The sequence below is a fragment of the Pseudopodoces humilis genome, chromosome 2 (assembly GCF_049639895.1).
Source record: "Pseudopodoces humilis isolate 2021_Gansu_Grassland_sample_001 chromosome 2, ASM4963989v1, whole genome shotgun sequence".
In the NCBI taxonomy this organism is placed as follows: Eukaryota; Metazoa; Chordata; class Aves; order Passeriformes; family Paridae; genus Pseudopodoces; species Pseudopodoces humilis.
This window is the reverse complement of record NC_142201.1, coordinates 114,604,272-114,623,938: the sequence shown is the minus strand read 5'-3', so window position 1 is coordinate 114,623,938 and position 19,667 is coordinate 114,604,272. Positions and strand designations below refer to the sequence as shown.

The 19,667-nt window shown below is 43.0% G+C and overlaps 1 protein-coding gene across 2 annotated transcripts in view; it reads left to right on the top strand.

Moving 5' to 3' along the window:
* Nucleotides 1-7,807: 7,807 nt before the first annotated feature.
* The window catches only part of EVA1C (eva-1 homolog C), a 32,525-nt gene continuing 20,665 nt past the window's right edge, over nucleotides 7,808-19,667 (top strand). For both annotated transcript variants that reach the window (XM_014253607.2, XM_014253606.2), the window contains exon 1: nucleotides 7,808-8,201. In XM_014253607.2, coding sequence (XP_014109082.1) covers nucleotides 8,075-8,201 — 127 coding nt within the window. In that variant the 5' untranslated portion in view covers nucleotides 7,808-8,074. The remainder of the gene's footprint in view (nucleotides 8,202-19,667) is intronic.

Here is a 19,667-nt window from a genome sequence, read left to right as displayed (position 1 = left end):
AAAAAAAAAAAAAAAAGTGATCCAGAAGAGGGCTACATTCACAGCCATTCTAAGACTTAGGATGCTTAGGAACAAATGCTTTCATATAGACGGAAGATGCTGCGATGTTTTGAGAACAGAAGGTAGAACAAAATAAAAGAAGGTGAAGTTAGAAGACAGAAAAGGATAAAATGAGTACATGAGACTGGGGAAAAAAATTAAATGAGAAAATATTAATTGCTAGACACTAGGTACAAGAGCTTTTTACAAGTAGTTTATAAGAATAAAGCTAAAAACATCTGCTAGTGATATCATGCTCCAAGCTCTGCTAATAATTCCTATTTCTAGGAATACTTAAACTTAACTCACTACATTCCAACTATTTTTCTGCTCGTTTAGATGGCAGTTCCATTTGGAACACACCTCAGTACAGCAAATTCTATGCAAAGATACAGAGTTTTAAGTTCTTCCATAAAACATTTTTGGTGGTTCTTCTGGATGATGGGAATCCTTTGTTTCAGCCTTACAGGTTTCTTGAAACTTAAATTTATGCAGGTATCCAAATACATTTGCAATTCCAGAAACTGATAGGCGCATAATATGAAAAGTAAATAACATTCTCAAGAGGGACTTGCTTTGCTATTGAAGGGATTAAAAGGAAGGCTAGAGCTAGTAGAACTAGGAAAAATATTTGATTTAACACAGTTTTAAAAGGCTCAAAGTACCCATACTGAGATCTTCAAGGTAAAAGTCCTTGTTACCAGACTTATAAGCCTGATAACTATCAGCACACCATATTTCATAGATCTAGTATTTTAAAAAGTACTGCAGAATGCCACCGAAAATTATTTTTATTTCAATTTGAAATTCAATTATTTTCTCCCTCACTGCCTGTGTAGCAGTTAGAGGCTTCAAGGAGGCTGGGGAAGAAGACTGCTGGTTTCATTTCCAGCCAGGTCACTTCCATGTTGTGCTGGAATGCACTTTGAAGCCCGTGTCCTTTTCTTTCTCTATTATATCTGACAACTTTCCTCCCCCAAGTCTGTTTTTTGGCAAGCAGCATTTATGGTGGGCCAGTCCATAAATGTCTCAGGCTCAGACAAAATTCATCTGCTCTGTTGTGCTTAGGTGTCCAACAGATGGGAGCAGCAAATGAGTCAGGTAGTAGCTTCTGGGCTGCCCAGTTTTTCAGTAAATCAAAATACTCTTCTGTGATTCTTGTCAGATGTACATATCATCATGTCCAAGTTACACACTGCCCCTCTTGCATTTTCAAGTCTGAAAAACAATTCCTGGTCCCTTGCATGAAGCTCAGCTCTTCGCCTTGTTCAAGGAACAGGTCTAGATACAAGACTAATTGAGCCAAGTGACTCTTTCCTGCCTCAGTTACGACCTCTGAAGCCTTTACTGCCCCAAACAGTGTGTAAACAGCCAAGCCCCAGCCCTGCAGTCCTGCCTAACTTGCCTTCACCTCCCAATCTGAACCTTTTCCTGTGCTGTGGGATCCTCACTCATGCAATCCTGAAGACAAAAATCTGGTTTGACAGATGAGGCCATTTCTAATGCAAAAACTTCACCAAGGTTCCTCTCCTGTCCTTCTCAGCCATCCCCTATCTCCAGCCTTTAGCTGTAGATACTTGCTGTTCTATAGCTAATGCTTGCCACCCCTCAAGATTAAGTCTCTTGATATGCATTTACACCACTCCCTAACCAGGTCCTCGCGATTTTTCCCAAACTCAGCCTGATCTCCAGGCCTTCAACCTCTCCCTACAGATGAGGGACTGTCTCTGAGTAGGACTGCTAACAGACCTGTGCATGAGCCCAAGTTGCTAATCCCAGCCCAAACCTGTCCCTTAAAGCCACTGGTGTTTGGGTACTGGAGCCCCAGTTACAGTAATCCCTGTGGTGGTTTCACTTCAAGGCTGCCCGTAAGTTGTGATCCCCTATCCTACACTACTTTAGTAAGAAATGCATTTGTTTCTTAAAATAAATTTTCCTTTTATGTAGAAATTAACTATAGAAAGCATTCAGAGGGAATGGATTGAATCCAAAATTACATCTTTAAAACTGTAGTTTTCAATGTTTGCTTTAAGTTTACTCAGTTATTCTACAGAAAAGTTTCCTTCATTTTTTCCCAAAATTGCAAGTGTGACATAGAGCTCTTTGTCAAATCTTCCTGCTTTCCAGCCTTTGACACCCTAAGTCATGGCATAACGGAGAGAGGATGGATGCTCTCCAAGACACGGGCTATCAGGACCAGTTCCTCAGCACAGCCTTTCGAGAAGGGAACATTCCCAACACTCTCACCTCTGTCCTCACATGTCTGAATGCCCTGTACCCCATACTCCCATAATCCTTGCTCAGATCAGCCCAGTGCTAACTCATACACTTGGAGACACAGTCATTTCAGAGCTTAAATTCCAGAAGTTTAGCATTGAGGAGTCCAGGTGATGTGCAAGGTCAGTGTATGGACCCAGGAGAAGAGTGGGCTAGCAAGGCTGAAGTAAAACCACAACTTTATAAAACCACAACATAACTTAGATGCTGTAAAACAAAATCACCTCTCCTCCTCTTCCCCCTCCTCCTCCAATCCCACAGTTATTCCAGCTGGAGTGCAAGGAATGCATTTTAAGAGTGACTGATGGCAATTTACCTTCCTCCCATGAGAATATTAGAGCCTGTCAATATGGAAGGATCTGCCAACAAGGCATTATGAGCATCAGGGGTTTGAGTCAGAGCATGGTGTGAATCTGGAACTGGACTTTATGCTCAGGTGCTGAAGATGGGTGGAAAGATCAGAAAAGAAGGGAAGAGGACAGAAAAGTGGGGAGGTCAATGGGCAGGCCGTGAAGAGCTAGAGGAGGCATATGCTGAAAGCACCTCTGAATATCTACTGCGATACTCAGGATATCTTCTGTGTATTGAAATCCTTCCCATGTTCTACACATGGAATAATCTTCAAGCATCATCCAGTCTGAGTTAGTTTGACACAGTCACTGAGTCACAGAATTTACCAGGGAACCCTTACAGTCCTGATGGGAAAAGCAGGCACTTACAAACACTGCAATATTATTTTCAAATGTTGTTATTTGCTTCTAATTTCACAGTGTTCAGGTCAAATTAGTCTAAGGTCTGGATCTCCAAACTATTAAGTCTCACTGATTTCACAGATATTGATATGGGCTACTCTTTTCTGAAACACTGCTGGTTTTCCATGCCTTTGCATACCTAACTTGAGAGATGCTGAAGCCTGATTTTTTTCAAGGCTCTTGGAAAAGCCACAGTTTTTTCTGTTTTGACATTGATTGTGTGGCTTTAAAAAGCTTCAGTCTTGAATTTCAAATACATAATCATTAGTCATTTTGGAAAATCTTAGCTCAAATACTCATTAAAGGGGAACAGTGACAACAACCCATCAAAGGCAGACTCATAAAACTATAATAAAGCACTTTCACAAGGAGGTTGATTTCCAAGACCGTGGTCCACCCAGCAACTCTGTCCTAACGTCCTTCATAAACTGAGGCAAGACACATGGTGTCTCTCCCAGTGTGTCTTTGAAGCATCATGTCAGGAAGTGACCAGGGACAACTTGGGTGTTTTAAGAGGGCAATAACAACAAAGCCAGGACCTTTTCCTTGGTGTATTTGTTCTGTCTCCACTTTAGGTCATGTTTTCTCTTGTTTCCAGCAGTAAGCTCTGTAAGATGGGACATGCCTCTTACTTCATGTCTATACAAGTGCCAGGTTCACTGCTAGGAAAAAAATAATCTGTGTACAGGAGTAGTGCCAGCAAGACTGGCAGCATTCGGGAGGGTGAGGAGTGGGGACTTTCTGCTGCATCTGGGGAGGAAATGGAGTGAGGTTTCATTCCAAATGAAATGTGAGGAGATTGGCTTTACAGACTTCACGGGTCACATCTTCTGTCTTGTGAAGCGGTCAGGGTCTCTATGGTGTTATCACAAATTTGGCCAAGGAGCAGCTCATGACCACAAAACTCAAACCTTCTTTAGCTGAGTTCGCACGCTCTGAAGCGAGTCAAAAAATAGCAGAAAACAAATATTTCCAGAAAATATTTCCAAAAAATATTTCCACTCCTTCTAAACCTGCTGGGTGGAATACTGCACTCAGTATTCATTCAAATTTCTGTTTACACACACGAGAATGTTTCCTAACTCACAGAATTGGTCTTCTCAAGTTCAAATTACAGAACACTTGAAGGTCTTGTTAGATCTTATTATCAGTAGTACCTTGTGAGAACTTAGAGCATCTGAAAAACATTTAGAGTTAGGAAAAACTATGGAAAAGGCTTCTGTACAACTATTTTCAGCTTGTATCCATAGAAATAGAGGTTGGATTGGGAAAAATGTGCTCTGTTATTTTAAATAATCACCATATAGTGATTACTGTAAAGTATGTGCTTTGTTTTAAATGGCCTGACACTCATTTCCATAGAAACAGGGAGAGGATAGCAACCCACTTGTTTGAACTGTCCTGTAGATTCTGTCTGTGTCAGAATTCAGGAATATAAAGCTTTTAAAAATGTGGGAAAAGCCTGAGGGTTTGTTCTTAAATTTTATTTATTTTTTTGTTTTAATCCTCAAAAGCCAAAAAGAACATTAGGGAACTTATTGGAAACTTTATTCTGGGAGAATAGAATGAAAATTATGAATATCAGCTCTTAAAAACTTATAGGGGAGAAAGCATTTTAGGCTGTCTAACTCAACCGTCTATTTTATTTCACATTCTTTTTTTTCACATTCACTTTCTTTTATTTCACATTGTTTACTTCTTAACTGATGTACTAATTTTATTGGAATTTCCATAGACTAAGCCATGATATGAGTTTATTGGCAGTTTGGCTGAAGTTCAGGGAAAAATGAATAATATGGAGAAAAAGAAGTTAAGTACTCAGATTGTGGCTTTGCTTTTGCAAAGCTTCCATGTAACAACACAATTCCTGTATTTCTGGCACTGTGAAATAATTTATTTTCCCCCCAAGTTCAAAAGAGAAACTGTCTGAAGCAGATGTGATATCTCTCCTGGATATTCTAACTTCTGGACTTTCATGTGATTTTTTCTTTGGGGAAAAAAGGGAATCTAATTCCTGTTGCTCGTGAGGAAAGGACAAGGCTGAGATTCTGTAATTCTACATGCTGAACATGTCTGGATTAGTTATATTGTCTTCCAGCAACTGAGCAATGCCAGCTTGTAGGAGCTGCTTTCAAGGCTGCCGCAAAGAGACACATTTTACACATCATGATTAACACTTTCTCCCTTCCTGCCTTTGTGTTTTACACTATTGTCCCCAAGTTTACAATTGAAGCACTACCCATCACAGGGAATAGCAGAGATTTGCAAAAATACTTTATATATTTTAGGTTACTTGGTTTTAGGTGTATGTTGAATAGCAAAGTAGCCCAAATTCAGAGGGGAAAGAAAAATAAAAAAAGTATATCTATATAAAAAATATCAATGCCATTCTAAAAAATGCATTGTCCTCAGTCCTGTCAGCCACAGTGTCCATAAGTTTTCCTCCTCCATAGGAAGGCTTCCCTTGAAGGCAGATGTCTACAAGCAGGACCACCCAGCTGCCTCTTCTGCTGTCATTCAACTCTCCCTGCTTCACCTCCTTGGAGGTTACCTGCATTTCAAACTTCTCCTAGTTCAGCCATTCCACTTGGAAACAGCCTTTGGGTTATAACTGCACAGTGCCAAAAGCATACCAGGCCCATTCCTGCACTTGGGATGGTCTTTTGCTTACAGTACCACCAGGCTAGAAAAAGCTGTGTTATCTCACTGGGAAGAGAAGACTCACAAGTGCTCATCAGGCAACAGCCCTGGCAGGAATTCAAAGCCTTTCAAGCACAAGTATGGGATATTTCCCAGTTATTTTTGATGCTTTATAAATTCTTCTGCATTGATTGTGTATTTGTCACAGATCCATTGCCTACCCAGTCACGCACAACAGACTGAGTGGTAATTATTGACATCAGCATTACAGGGATTAAAGAGCAGATGTGGGAGAAGGAGGTGAAACACTTCCTGTTAGAGCTGTAGCAGGTGGCCTGAATATGAGATATCTCTCCATTGGCTGTATAGGGAGTGGAGGTTTGGCATCCTGAAGCCACAAATGGTCTGACTGCACTCACATGAAGTTATGGCAGGTATGTAGTTATGGCAGCTAGGAAGCTGGGATAGACAGGTAAGTTCACCCTAATCATCTAAACACCTTTCTAGAGGATCCAAGTATAGTCTCCAAATGCTTTATTTGTAAAAATCTGTGCTACGTGTTCCCCAGCATTCATTTCTGCCTTTGGTGGGACTGACCTGAGACAGCAAGTGTCAGGTTGAATGGTGAGGTAAGGCAAGGTCTAGGGGGAAAAGGAGGGGAGTGGGGGAGATTCCCACAAGTCTCCTTCCAGTTCCCCACCTGGAAGGGAGAGGGTAACTGGCTCAGTTCAGAGGCAAACACTGTCCTTATCTGAAGCAGCCAGAAGCCAGGGCTTCACCTGCAGAGCTACTGTTCTCTCCCCATCTATGTTTGCGGTTGCAGATGTTTCAGAGTGATTTTATACTGTTACTTCGGAACCTTTGATGCCATTTGTCTGAGTTCAGTAACACTTGATGGAATGTCCCTGACCTCGGACAGGTTCATGTGAAACCTGTTTTACTCTTATCTGCCCAAGACTAAGGAAGCATAGTCTAATAAATGTGTTACCCTGTCGTTTTTCTGTGTGTGAAGAGGGAGAGGGTGAGGAACAAAAGTGGATTCAGATTCAAACGTGAAGACCAAGTTGGTCAAAGTTCAGTGTAACCTCTGAAAAGAAGTGCCAAATGTTAGAAATTCAAATCTGGATGCGTTCCAACTTTGGTTGGAACAGGAGGAGAGGAATAGATTTAACACAATTTGTTTGGTTCCATTATCTTTCACCTACTCACTTGTGGGGTTTTTTTTCAGGAGAAAGATCAGTGTGAACATGCATGGCAGGATGTAAACAGCTGGATATTCATGTTTACACACTTTACACCCCAGCACAGCCCCAGGAAAAAAGATGCTTTCATGCCCCATTTTCCCAGTGTTGGTTCTAAGCTCTCTTTCCTGAGGACAGCTCTTACAGGAACTGGGAAATGAGTATCCTGATTTATTCCCTTGAGTCCCTCATACCTTAAAAAAGCACCAAATTACATTTGAAGGTAGTTTAGCAGGTAGTAATGACAATTTGTTTGAACTTCTCGTTGGTTCACTTTTCTGTATCACAAAAGATTTCAGGGAACAACTTGAACTCTCTCAAAGTAACTTCAAGATGTTTCCTCACTTTGCAGTGAAAACTTTAAGGCAAGCCTACACACTTCAAACTCAAGGCATGCTGAACTAGAATCGTAAAGCTGCGGGGCTGTGAGAAGGTCCTTTTGCTGCGTGGAAGAGTCGGTGCTGTTTGCCTCCTGAAATCCCTCATCAGACTTGGCAGAGTCTGGCACGAGGGCCGAGGGCATCTGGAGTAGGGAAAGCAGGGAAGATGGGCTGCGGGGGACAGGGAGTGATGGGCAGCACCTTGCACCTGTCTCGGGAAAAACACAAGCGGGGAAATGCCGTCACGAGTGGCGGTGTGTGTGTGTCTAAGTCTGTGACAGTCCTCCAGCCGTTGCCAAACGAGCCAAACGAGGGGCGAGACAGTGAAATCGAGCCTCTCGACCGGGAGGGAGGCGCGGTCTGCTCGGGGAGGGGTGGGGAGAGCCGGGGAGGGCGGGCGAGGTGCGGCCGGGTCTGAGTCAGCCCGGCCGCACGATGCGCGCCGAGGGCAGTGCCCGGCGCGGCGCCGCCGGGAGCCCGCGTCCCTTCCCGTCCTTTCCCCGCCGCCCCCGCGTCCCGAGTGCCCGAGCCGGCTGGAGCCGCTCCCGCCGCGGCCGCTGGCAGGGCTGCTCCGCCCTCGCCCTCCTTCTCCCCCTTCTCCTCTTCCTCCTCCTTATCCCGCGCGGGGCAGGGGCAGCCCCGAGGGCGCCCGGCGGCCCGGGGGGGCCGCACCGCCAGCCGGGGCCGGCTGCACCATGTGAAGCGGCGGGGCTGCCCCCCGCCCCGAGCCGCCCTCTCCCGCATCATGAGGGACGGGGATGCGGGGCAGCACCCACGCCGCGCACAGGTAGAACCCGGGCAGCTCCTCCGCCTCCTGTCCTGCGTGGTCCTTGTGTGCGGGATGGAGGTCGCGGCTCTCGCCGACTTCTCAGGTACGGAGCGCGCTCCGAGGGACGGGCCCCCGGGTGCGGGGGGCTGCGGAGCTCCGAGGGGCCGGGCGGAGGCGGGCAGGCTCTGGCGGGGGCTGTCAGCCCCCCGCAATGCCCCGGGAGGACCCGGCACAGCCAGGGCAGGGGCCGCGGGCTCCCGGCCGGAGCGCCGCACGGAGCCGCGCGGTCCCCGGGGCGCTCGGCGTTCCGTAACCCCTCGGCGGGGCCGTGTCCCGGGCCTGCACCCCGGGGAGCGCGGCTCCGATGGGCCGTGGAGAAGGCAGGAAGGAGGCGAGGGTTTAAGGGCTTCCAGAGGGGCCAGGTGGGAAGGGACACGAGGAGCTGAGCTGTCGCTGCGCGGTGGGAACGCTGTGCGTGGATCGGCCAGGGCCTGACCAAAAGTGCGTGGAAGTCCCTGGAAAGGTTCCCACTTTCTCCTGGAGACTTGGAGTCGGGCCCTGAGGGAGCCAGCAAGTGCCGCACTTCTCTCTGCTAGGAGGGAAGCCTCGTAGCACCGGGACCAGGGGAGTCCCTTCCCAGGGAGCAGAGGCACCAGCTGTCACCCAGAAATCACAGACGTGATCCCTGGGAGGGTGTTGCATCACTGCAAAGTAACTGCAAGAACTGGGAAAATATCCTTGTTTCCATCAAGATGAGTTAGCAGTCTCTATTCTTTGTTTCTGAAAACTGCACTCTTGTACGTTTTCTACTGCTCCGTGACATCCCACTGCTTTTAGAAAGTTATTTAGAAGAGCTGTTTTCTCTCCTTTCTATGTGTCACAGTGAGCACAGCATATTCCCTGCAGTTGGAAGCTTAAGGAACTGCCTCTAGGGCAGAAAGCAAACCTTACCCATATTGAACAGAGCAGAACTTCCCAAAAGCCAGTCGAGAGCACTGGAACAAAGTTAATATATAATTAATAGCCAAAATGTGTTGTTACGCATTTTAATATAGTTTGTGTTGATGCACTTCAAAATGCTGGTCATGGTTCTGTAGAAACTATTTCCTCAGCTACAGAAAAATACAATTTGTAATTTTTTAAAATTGTGTCCAGCTCCACATGCCTGAAAATTTCTAAGCAAGTAGCCATGAAATATAAAAACCAGAATTATGTATTTGGATAAGCTACATTTCTCATATTAAATTCCTTTCACATGTAAAAGGCTTTTAAGTGCTTGCTGTCTCATTCCTGGATGGTTTTTGGGTTTTGTTTTTGGTTTTTTTTGCTTAACTGCTGGTTTGGGATGTTAGTTTTGGAATCACATGGTGGTTCTCCACAATAACATAAAACAAATGTTCAAATTTTCCCTTTCAACTAGCCACTGAGTTAAAAATCATCCCTTTATGTAGGAAAGTTCCTTTCACAGAAGTCTGTTCATTTTTCAAATGATGTTATTTAGATAACGTTATCCAAGATTAATTTCAGAAGTACAGCTGTCTTCAGTATTCATTGTGCACTGTGCTTTCCAAACAGGTAGAATGACCATAGAAAAAAGCTATCTCACCCCAGAGATCATTATTAAACATGATATGCAGACGTTTCAGTAAGTAAGATGCAGAAAAGGAAAGCAGATTCCAGAATTCCTACCAGACTGGGAAGTTCCCAGGCCTGAACAAATTCTGCTCATGTTTTACTTTTAACATGGAGATCTAATCCAAAACGACAGAAAAGACCAAAATGTTACTGTATCCTTTTAAAAAAATGTATGCAGAGCATAGGGAGAAGTTTTTAGCTGCTTCCAAAGCAGGTGCTGTGGACTAGGAGCTGCCAGAGTTGAGACGACACCCTGCAGTGCTGTTTAACACCCCAGGCTGTTTAACATTGTTAAAGAATTACAAGCTCCGTAACAGAAGTTTCAAGATGAGTTTGTGAAGTTGCTGATTTCCCTCATTTGCTCCCTCCCCCGGCAGGAACAGCAACTCGATTTTCCTAAACTGCTGAACATACATGTCTACAAACCTGGCCCGTTTAAAGTGCCTTGCAGCTGCCAAGTGCAATGAGGCCTTTACCCCAACAGCCCAAACTCTTTTCCTCTCTCCTCCTTTCCCCACCATTCTGACAGCTTTCCAAAGTTCCTTCCCAGACTGCTGCCAGGTTCCAACACCTGCCCATGTAATCTGTGTTGTTCCCTTAATGCAAGTGTTAAATTGTGCCAGCAGTTCCACCCTGCCAGAGCCCATTTGTTCACCACCAGACCTCATTGTTTGCTTGTAACAATCCAAAGATGCTCCCTTGTGGGAACTGTTTGATGTTCTGGAAAGGGGAGCAAGGAGCAGTAGATAGTGAAGGGTTATTATTGCTATAAGCTTGACTTGTATTTGTGGTCTATGTCCTTTCTACTACCTAGAGCTGCAGGTTCTTGCTCTCATCTGTCTAGCTTCTAACTGTGAAGAAAAAAAAATATTGGTCTATTTTGGTTTTTTTTGAGAGAGACATTTCTTCACTGTGCAGTAATAGTTTGTAGATTGGTATTTTTTAGGGAAGAAAAATGTTCTGAAATAAGACACCAGCAGCAGTTCAAAATTCAACTCGGTGAGAACAACTCAATAGTTTCTCTTATTGGAAGTGTTAACACAATGAAGATCTGCATAATTTATGTTTCTCTAGCAGCTTGAAGCAACAAAGAAATTTAAAGGTTGGACTTGATGATCTTGCAAGTCTTTTCCAAACTTAATGGTTCTGTGAATCTATTAGTTTCATTGGTTACTGAAAGTGGAGGTGTGCTTTGAGGTCTGCAGTCCTCTGTGTGATTAATTTTTCAAAGTGGAATCATGCTCAAATAGAAACTGAAAGCTGAAGGTTTGGAAGGAGAGAGATTTAATCCACAGTTCTTTCCTCAGACCATCATGATCCTACAACTACAGAATTTTCTTCCCCTCATGCCTGTTTCTTCAAAACACATCTTTTAACTAAAATATTTCTTTATTTTCTCAGTGATCACTTGTAGATTTCACATTTTGGATTAGGTCCCATTCCAGGGGGCTGCTGTGAATTTTGCTGCTTCTCCAGTCTCTGAATACTCTGGGCTCCCAGGGCAGTGTCAGAAGAGCCATTTTTCAGGACATCAAGGCCTCATGACAGCCATTTCCTCACAACTCTTCTCTGTTCAAGGACTGGTTCCCAAAACAGGTGAAAGAAGGAGCTGGCAAAACCAGCAAACTTCTTTCCAGTATTTCACACTGTGGGTGTCCTGGTGTTATAAAAAGCCCAGCTGATGGGGGAGAGCTGGGTTGGCTGGGGATGGTGGCGTTTTGTGGGTACCTTCTCAACAGCAAGGATCACTATTCCTCATCTGCTCTCATCCTCTTGCTCTCCATGCTGGCAGTGGGAAAAGGCCTCAGCTCTCCATCCTATCCCCACTCCTTCTCCCACCTTTTCCCCGTCTGCTGACAAAGTGAACTGACCCATCTGGGAACAAACTCCTCTCTGGCAACACTGAGGAACACCCATTCACCATTTTTTAATGTTCCTTCCTTCTTTTTCTGTTCTCCTTGCTGCTCTGAGCTCAGGCTTGACCTCGCCTCCTCGGTTCACTCACCAGTCTCTCTTTCTTTACCTGAGTCCCAGCCAGGTTTTCTGGGCAGCTTTCAAGAAATGTGGCTGTAACTGAAGATCAAAAATGAAGTAATCGTGATTGCATAACTGGAGTGAGAAATTACTTTCTGGATGTGAACAGAAAGCAGCCACTGCTTAGGGGTAGAACCTTTTAATCTCTTCCGCTGGTGTCAAGTTTTCTGTCTTTTCCTCCAAAACAGTTCAGACAGAACTGAGCATCACTCTAACTCCATAGACTTGGTCTCCTGACCCAATCACAGAAACAAGTGGATCTAATGAAAAAGTAAACCAGTTCACCCAAGAAATATAATCTGCTCCTGTGACCTTTCTGCATTAAAAGTTTCCATTAAGTTCTGTGGCATTCACCCATCCCAGATTCCCCCAGGTAAAAGGAAAGCAAACAAACGCTTTGAGCAAGTGCTTTGTTTGTAGTAACGTGGCAGGATCAATCACTACCAACCACAATGATGCAGAGGCTTTTTTTTGTTGGCTTTGTGTTAGTCAGATAAAATTCTATATAAATTTTCTTGAGTCAGTTTTGTTGACTCACTGTGGCAATTGTAGCATGTCCTTCAACCAGGATATTTAAAGAAGTGCTAGAAGGAGTGATGCAATGATGCATCTTCTCAATACTGCCTTGTAAAAGTCAAGTGTTCATTGATTTATTTAAAGAAAAACATTTCATTTTTGAAATGTGTTTAATTTTAGTAATGTGTGAGTTAAACCTCAAAGTCTGGTTTAAGGTTTCTCCGAGTGAAGTGGGCTTTGGTCTGAGATTTGTTCTGTGGAATAAAGAGGTGTGTGTCAGAACTGAGATTTTAGTTTAGATCATGATGCACAGACCCAAGGTTTTGTTTCAGGCTTGTCCCTGCAGTTCTTTTTGCCTTTCTGAGGAAGTGTAACTTATGAAACCACATTTTAGATGTGCTAATATTTTTTGTTAAATCCACTGATGAGATTTATCCTTGTTAGAGAAGTAAAAGCTTTAGTCCTGTCAAGTTCTTACACATTTTGTGAGGCCTTTAAGTAAGCTAGGTCTTCATCCCCAAGAAGGGATGCTGCCCCCAAAGCTCTCCCAAAATGAATTAAAAGGTAGTGTGATGCTTTTGCCCCTACAGACATTGGAGAATTCAGACACGAGACACAAAACTTGTGTTCCTGAGCTTCACCACTTAGAGACCAACATGTTTGAGTTCTATCAGATTTTCACAACTTTGGGGCAGGAAGTTTGGGGCAGAACTCTCTCTGTTCTCCGTGGGCAGATTGCTGGCACCTGACACACTGTATGCTATTTTTATTTAAAATAAATAGCAGGGATTAGATCCCCCCTGCCTTCCTGTTCCACCTGCTGCTGATATCCTTCCCAGTTAGGCAAAGCTTCCAGTCTCAGCTTTATTGGAGAAAGGGACTACAGACTTTTTCTATATAAATATTCAGCTTTTGTTGGAAGTGTCCCCAGACAGAGAAGGCACTGTCTGACCAGTCACCACTTAGCAGAATTCTGTCATCTGCCAGCCATAATCTACAATTAAAATTGAAAAATTTTGCTATAGTACCCAACACAGAGAAAATAGTGTCTTAAGAGAGCTGAAGAGCAGAAGGAGGCGTGGTTGTGCCTTATTTGTTCAGCATTGGTGAGTCATTTAATTTGAATTTCTAGGCATTTTAAGAGTTTTGCTTCAACGGTCTATTGTGTGGCTTCTGGCAACAAATTAAATACCAGTGAGGTTTGGCTCTTAATTTAGAATTAATTTTAAAACATCACTCACTATATGAGACCTAAATGAAAGCCTATGGTCACTGGAAGCATTCCCAAGGATTTCACTGGGCTTTGGATAAGGGTCTCAATCCACAAATATCTGTTTGTTTTTCTTTATTGTATTTAATCTTGGATGGGAAGACAAGAATTATTATTTCAGAATAATTTTGTGGTTTTTAACTTCTTATTTCTTCAGGCTAGTACTGAGTGGAGGACAAAGAAATGTTGTAAAGAAAATCATCAATCACTGAGAGTGAAATGGGGGGTGTGTTTTTGCTTTTCTAGCTTGGACTTACTGTACTGTAAACCATCATAGCACTGCAGGTCTCTGAGCTGCCAGATTTCTGATTTTTTTTTTTTCTATTTTTTTTCTGTTTTTCTAGTTTTATTTTGAATGTCAAATATAAGTGGGGATACAAAAAAAAAATGCAGAACTTGCATCAAAGTTCTGTTTACAAAACAAAACCTGTGCTTAGTTTTCTTAGCTGGCAATGAACAACCCCCTGGCTCTCTTGGGGAACATGAACATGGAGGATCATGATCATAACTCTGAGTTTTCAGACAAACATTTTCCTCTAGTTCCTGAGGTTCTTCTACTTTCAGTCTTTGGGAATATTTCAAGTTTTTTGTCTTTGGTCATAAAGAGCTTCTCATTCTGTCTCCAGAAACAGTTGCTGCCCACAGAGCCTTTCTCTTATTATTTCTTGTTAATGGCACTAGAAGAGGCTACTCTTTCTCCAGTTAAAAGGAGGATTTTTGGCAAGGGCCGAAAAGATCCTTAAAGTCTCTCTTAACCCATGCTTCTTGTCAGCTTCTGTAGATGGGATGGAGCAAATCTTCCTTTTCTACTGGAATAGTTCCATATTAGGTCCCAGGACAAGTGTTTGCCCTTCTGGCTTCATGGAATAGCTGAGAGAAGTATAACTGACTGTAGGGTGGAGTTTATTACATACCCAAGATTTTGGGGATCAAGAACAATTTGCCTCTTTCTGACACAAGAAGGAAATAAAAACAGAAAGCAAATGAGAAGACAGAAGTGCACAGCACTCCAATTTCCTCAAAAAGCCATTGGGATGCAATAAACCAGGCATCACTCCTAGGAGACAACACAAGGGAATGTGAAAATGTAGATCTGAAGGCTAGAGAACACCTGTGGGAGGATGTGAGAAACAGAACAGGCATGTGGTGTGTAAGTGCAGGATTCATGGGCTTTCCCACTCTGGAAAAATGTCACTCACTTAACTGCAAGTCTGAGCTGAGTGGCACAGAGAAAGGAAGAGGCTGTGTGGTTTCCTGGAGAAACTGGGACCAAAAAGTTACAGGTCTGTGCTTTATTCATATGTCTTGGCTTTGTTTTTCTAGGAAGAGCTCACAGCTTGGCTTCTTGTGTGTGCCGCTGCTTTCTGAATAAACCCTGTTTAAATGGGAGTGTGAATAAGGTTTTGCGCTGAATTACCTGCTGCTTACCTGGCCTTTTCTCTTGCTTAAGTGGAACCAAGCTCTTGTGCAATTTGCTTAATTTCTTAATTTGACCCTAAGATTTAACACACTGTGGGAATTAGATTCAGTAAGACGGTTATGATTCATGTTGTGATCCATGAGGGGGAAAAAAAAATGAAGGTAACCTCCTTAGGAAAGCATACATGTGGATAAAACAGTTCATGGAAAACATGACTGATATCTCAACCACTGCTTTGATTGCCATACTATCCCGAAAGCATCCTCTCTACTAACTTAAGCATTTTCTTCTTGCAGGCTTAATCCTTCATCTGTCAGTAAGGCCAGTGGAAACAAATTGCTCCATTGGCATCAGGCTGATGGCTCTCCAGGATAACCATTCTGTCTCTCCAGCTGCCAATTCACTTGCAGCTTTAGTCATTGAGACTGAATTGAAAGTCACAGCTCAGGCTTCAATTTCCATGAAACTTGTAGGAACTTTATTTCTTTGAGCCCTGCATCCTTCAGGTTTGAAACTGGCCATTAAGCTTAAAAGGTGTTGAGTATGGGAATGACAGATGGACAGAGGTCAGGATCTCATAAGCTTAATTTCCTTCAGAAATGGGCACCTGAAAACTCGCAAGGACCAATTCTAAGAAAAGCAACAGCTCTGAGTGCTCTGAAACCAAAGTAGGCATTTGGAAATGGAACAGGGTTTTGTGGTCACTATCTTATTAGTGAAATTAGATTATCCCTAGTTTTTCCAAGTAAACATCTAGCCTTGCTTAAAGGAAGATTTAGATAGTACAAGAAATAGAGTGATTATAGGAAAAAATATTTTCCTTGCACAGAAAACCAACTTTTCATGCCATCTTTGCAGTACAAGTGAAAGGTTGAAGTTGGTAAGATAGCAGTCACTAGCAAAGAGAGCAAGAGTTGAGAGGAAGAATGGAGAAAGGCACGCTGAAAAAACAAGCCATGGAAGGAAATTAAATCAGATTGGTGACTACACAAGAAGGCATATATTAAGGAATTAGAGATTTTTATGTGCATCTGCTGAGTAAAGCTGTCGTGCAATATTCTGAACAGCAAGAAGAATAAACAATGCTTCTGTCTAAGTGTATTTCTTACTGATTAAAGACTGATATGGAGTGTGGCTAGAATGAGTCAAACAGGATGTTTACAAGGCACTTAGATAAAAATGAATAAAATGATGAAGCAAGAAACATAGTGTCATGAATTCTAAAAACAGTCTCTTTCCTGGGTAACATTTTGCCCCCCTCAATTACTAATCCTAAAAAAGAGCTGCCACGGGCAGCATTTGCAGACAACCAGGTGAAAGGGAATGCCAAGAGGCAGATCTTTGTCCCTATGGACAGAGTAACCCTGGCACAGTATGATCTGTGGCATAGCTGCCTTGAAACCAGCAGAGGGTATGGCAGATAGGACTGGGGCTGAAAATCCGGAGTTAATTTTTTCTCAATGCTCCCTTCACAAACCAACAGAAAAAATATTGCTGGAGAAGTACTGCAGCTGGATCCCAAACACCAATCAATATCAGAGTTGTGCTTCTAATGGTGTTTTGTATTAGAGTTTATTAACTATTCTGTTATCACTGCACAAAATCTCTTCCTTCAAACTCACCAATCTGGCTTGTGTATTTTTAATGAGTGTTGGCACAATTCTTTACAGAACTGTGGGAGCTGATGGAGATTTACCAGATGGATTAGCCTTCCGGGACTCCCACAACAATATGTGTGCTATTTTGATCTATTTTGATCTCAAATACATTGGTGTGTCTTTAAAATGAGCTAGCAAATTTCTGTGCTAATTAAACTAAATTGAACGATGCACAGGAATTGATGTTACTAAATCTGTGTATGAAGGCCCAGTTCTGAGAACCTTCACAACTTGACTACTCAGCCTCTGCCTCTAAAAATACTGCATTGCAAAGCTGCTTTCTTACCCAAAAGACATTACCTGAGCCAATGCTGGGATTGCTTTTAGTGTGTACTGAGCATTGGGCTCACAGCCTGAAATACTCTTCTCCTTGATCCATGCATCTGGGGAGCTCATGCCAGGGCAGAGAAGTTGAACTGAACAGAACATACACAGAACTCTCTAAGTTCCCAGATTTTCAGTGGTTTAAAGTGAAAAAAAAATAATTTTAAAAAAAAATAAATCTGGATTTACATACCTTAAGGACCACTGATACCCTTATCATTGCTATTCATTATGACAGGAGCAAGTGGTTAAGTATGAGAAGCTATAACCTCTTCAGAATTCTTTTTTCATACAAAATCAAACTCCTATGCCAGTTATTTTTGTCAGTCATCTTTTTAATTGTTTATCAGTCCTTCTTTTCACTAAAAAGTGATCAGTAAGGCTCAAAGTTTTGTTCAGCTGCTCAGCCTCAGTGTTTTGTGTGGTTCTGTGGTGCTCTATGTTCTTTTAGATAAAGTTCTTTGTCAACACAGTGGATGCTGTGACTAATTTGGCTAATTCAGGAAGAAAGGATTATGCTTGGATTCTGTGCTGGTGTTTTGAGTCTCAGTAAAAAATTACAATGACTGTGTAGTCTGCATTAGACAGCTGGGTGGGATGATACCTTCTGGCCTCCAAATCAATGGGATCTCTTTGTTCCTGTGTGCTTTATGCTTAACTTCTGAGCCATTCTCTAACATCTTGTACATGATTCTAGATGCAGAGCACCCCATACTTCATTGTTTATGAGTGGGTGTCCTGGATAAATGGGAAAGCACCTAGCGGGGCTTTCACACAGCGGTGTAGAGATGTTAATGGGACACTGCAGTATTGCCAAGGTTTTCTAATTTAGACAATTCTCATGGTAGTTAACTTTTTTGGTATAGTTTCATATTGTTTTAAAGAGTGACATTTATTATTTCTGAAAGAAAAGGAACTTTTATAGTCTTCCTCATTACAGAATGACACTTGGAAAAGTAATTGGTGCAGCTGAATACCATCTCCCCCTCCATTACCCATCCCAGAAAACAATGAAAAAACCCCAATATTAGGTTTAAAACACTAAGTCATCTAAGGTTTTTCATAGGGTCTGGTTATGATTCTCTTTGCTCAGGATAAGAAACCCCAAAACTCACAAGTCTTCTGATTGCCCAGCCCAAGTGCACATAGAGCCATGACCTCACTCCATCCGTGCGAGTTGTGTTCAAGCCCTCCCTCTGCCCTGCTCTTCAGGGAAAGGGAATCTCCTTGGCCATCCAGGAGCTAGTGAAGTCTTCCCTGACATGCAGGGGTCCAGGACTTGGAGGTCTGCTGTCGTCCAGGAACAGCCTCCAGCTTCTGTATTTAAATAGTAAAAAAAAGTTTTCCCCAAAATTCACAGCTAATAGGTACTGATGAAGTAAACACAAAAGGAGAGGACAGGAAGCTGCCCCAGGAAGAGCTCAACCCTCAGTCCTGATCACTATGGCTGTTATTACTGGTAGAGATCACACTTGATTTCCCCCCAGCTTTACACTGTTGTTTGGCTGAATTTGCCCCCTCCAGGAAAATGTGTTTCTGAACAGAAGTCAGTACACAATATAGGGATACTCATGGTCTCAAGAAGGTGAAGCTTCTACAATCCACACTACTCAGGAAAGGAGGAGAAGCAGCAGCTGCTGAGAAAACTGCTGAGTGCAGGGCAGGCAGTGGCCCGCTACAAGGAGAGGGCCAGCATGAGAACAGGAAAGAACCCAGAGGTTTTCAGAGAAGGGTAAGAGGAAGTCGTGACTTTTGGAGTAGGAATCCTTCCTCAGCATGGGCTGTGAGCTGCAAAGGACTGACTGTTCCACATATGTCTGCGTGTGCAGTAATGAAAAATGCAGGTTTACATGGTCTGCCTTGTGAGATGAGCAATTTAGATACTATGTCACCACTTCTCTTATCAGAGAACATTAGGTTTCAGCAATTTCCATTACTATTTTTATCCTTTATTGTGTGCAAATTACACAAGGATTTTAGCAACAGTACAGTCATGTTTAAGCTGCTTGGAAGTCCAGAGAGCAAGACACCTTATTTTCACCAGTCCATGTAATGTAATTTTTTACAAGTGGACCATATTGCTCCTACAGAATCAGAGCAAGTTTTTTCTAAAGACATTTTCTTAAAGGATTGAATAGTTTCAGTTGTTGGAAAAAGGTGCTTAGATGCTGGATTAGGAATTTGCAGGATCAAAGTAGCAGTTAAAATGCCAGGGAACTCATCCAAATCACAGCATAGCTGATATTCTTTAGGGAATACTGGACTGTTTTGTATACAGCACTCTTGGGCCCAAGTAACTTAAAACCTGAAGAATTGAAATGATTAAAAATATTGGGTCATATCTTTGAGGGTGTTGAGTGCCCACAACTCATGTAGGACTGAATACTCTGACACTGTGGCCCTTTATGCCACAATGGTGATGCCAAAGGCATTTAGCAAATGCCACAGGAGGCCCCTCTGCAGCACTGGCCATAGCAAAGTCACTTGGGTGCAATTGGGCACTCAGCCCATTTTCCTGGTGGCCCTCAGCATCTCTCAGGAGCAGGCTGACAGAGGAGGGGTTCTGGCAAGGAACTTGAATTATTTGAGATCTCAGTTACACAGAGAATGTAGGGGATGGATTTGGCTGTGGGCTTGGTTATTCTTTTTAACCTGTGAGAAGCTGTGGGGATTGCTGCTGGACTGGTCTCCTTGAGATCCAGAGTACAAATG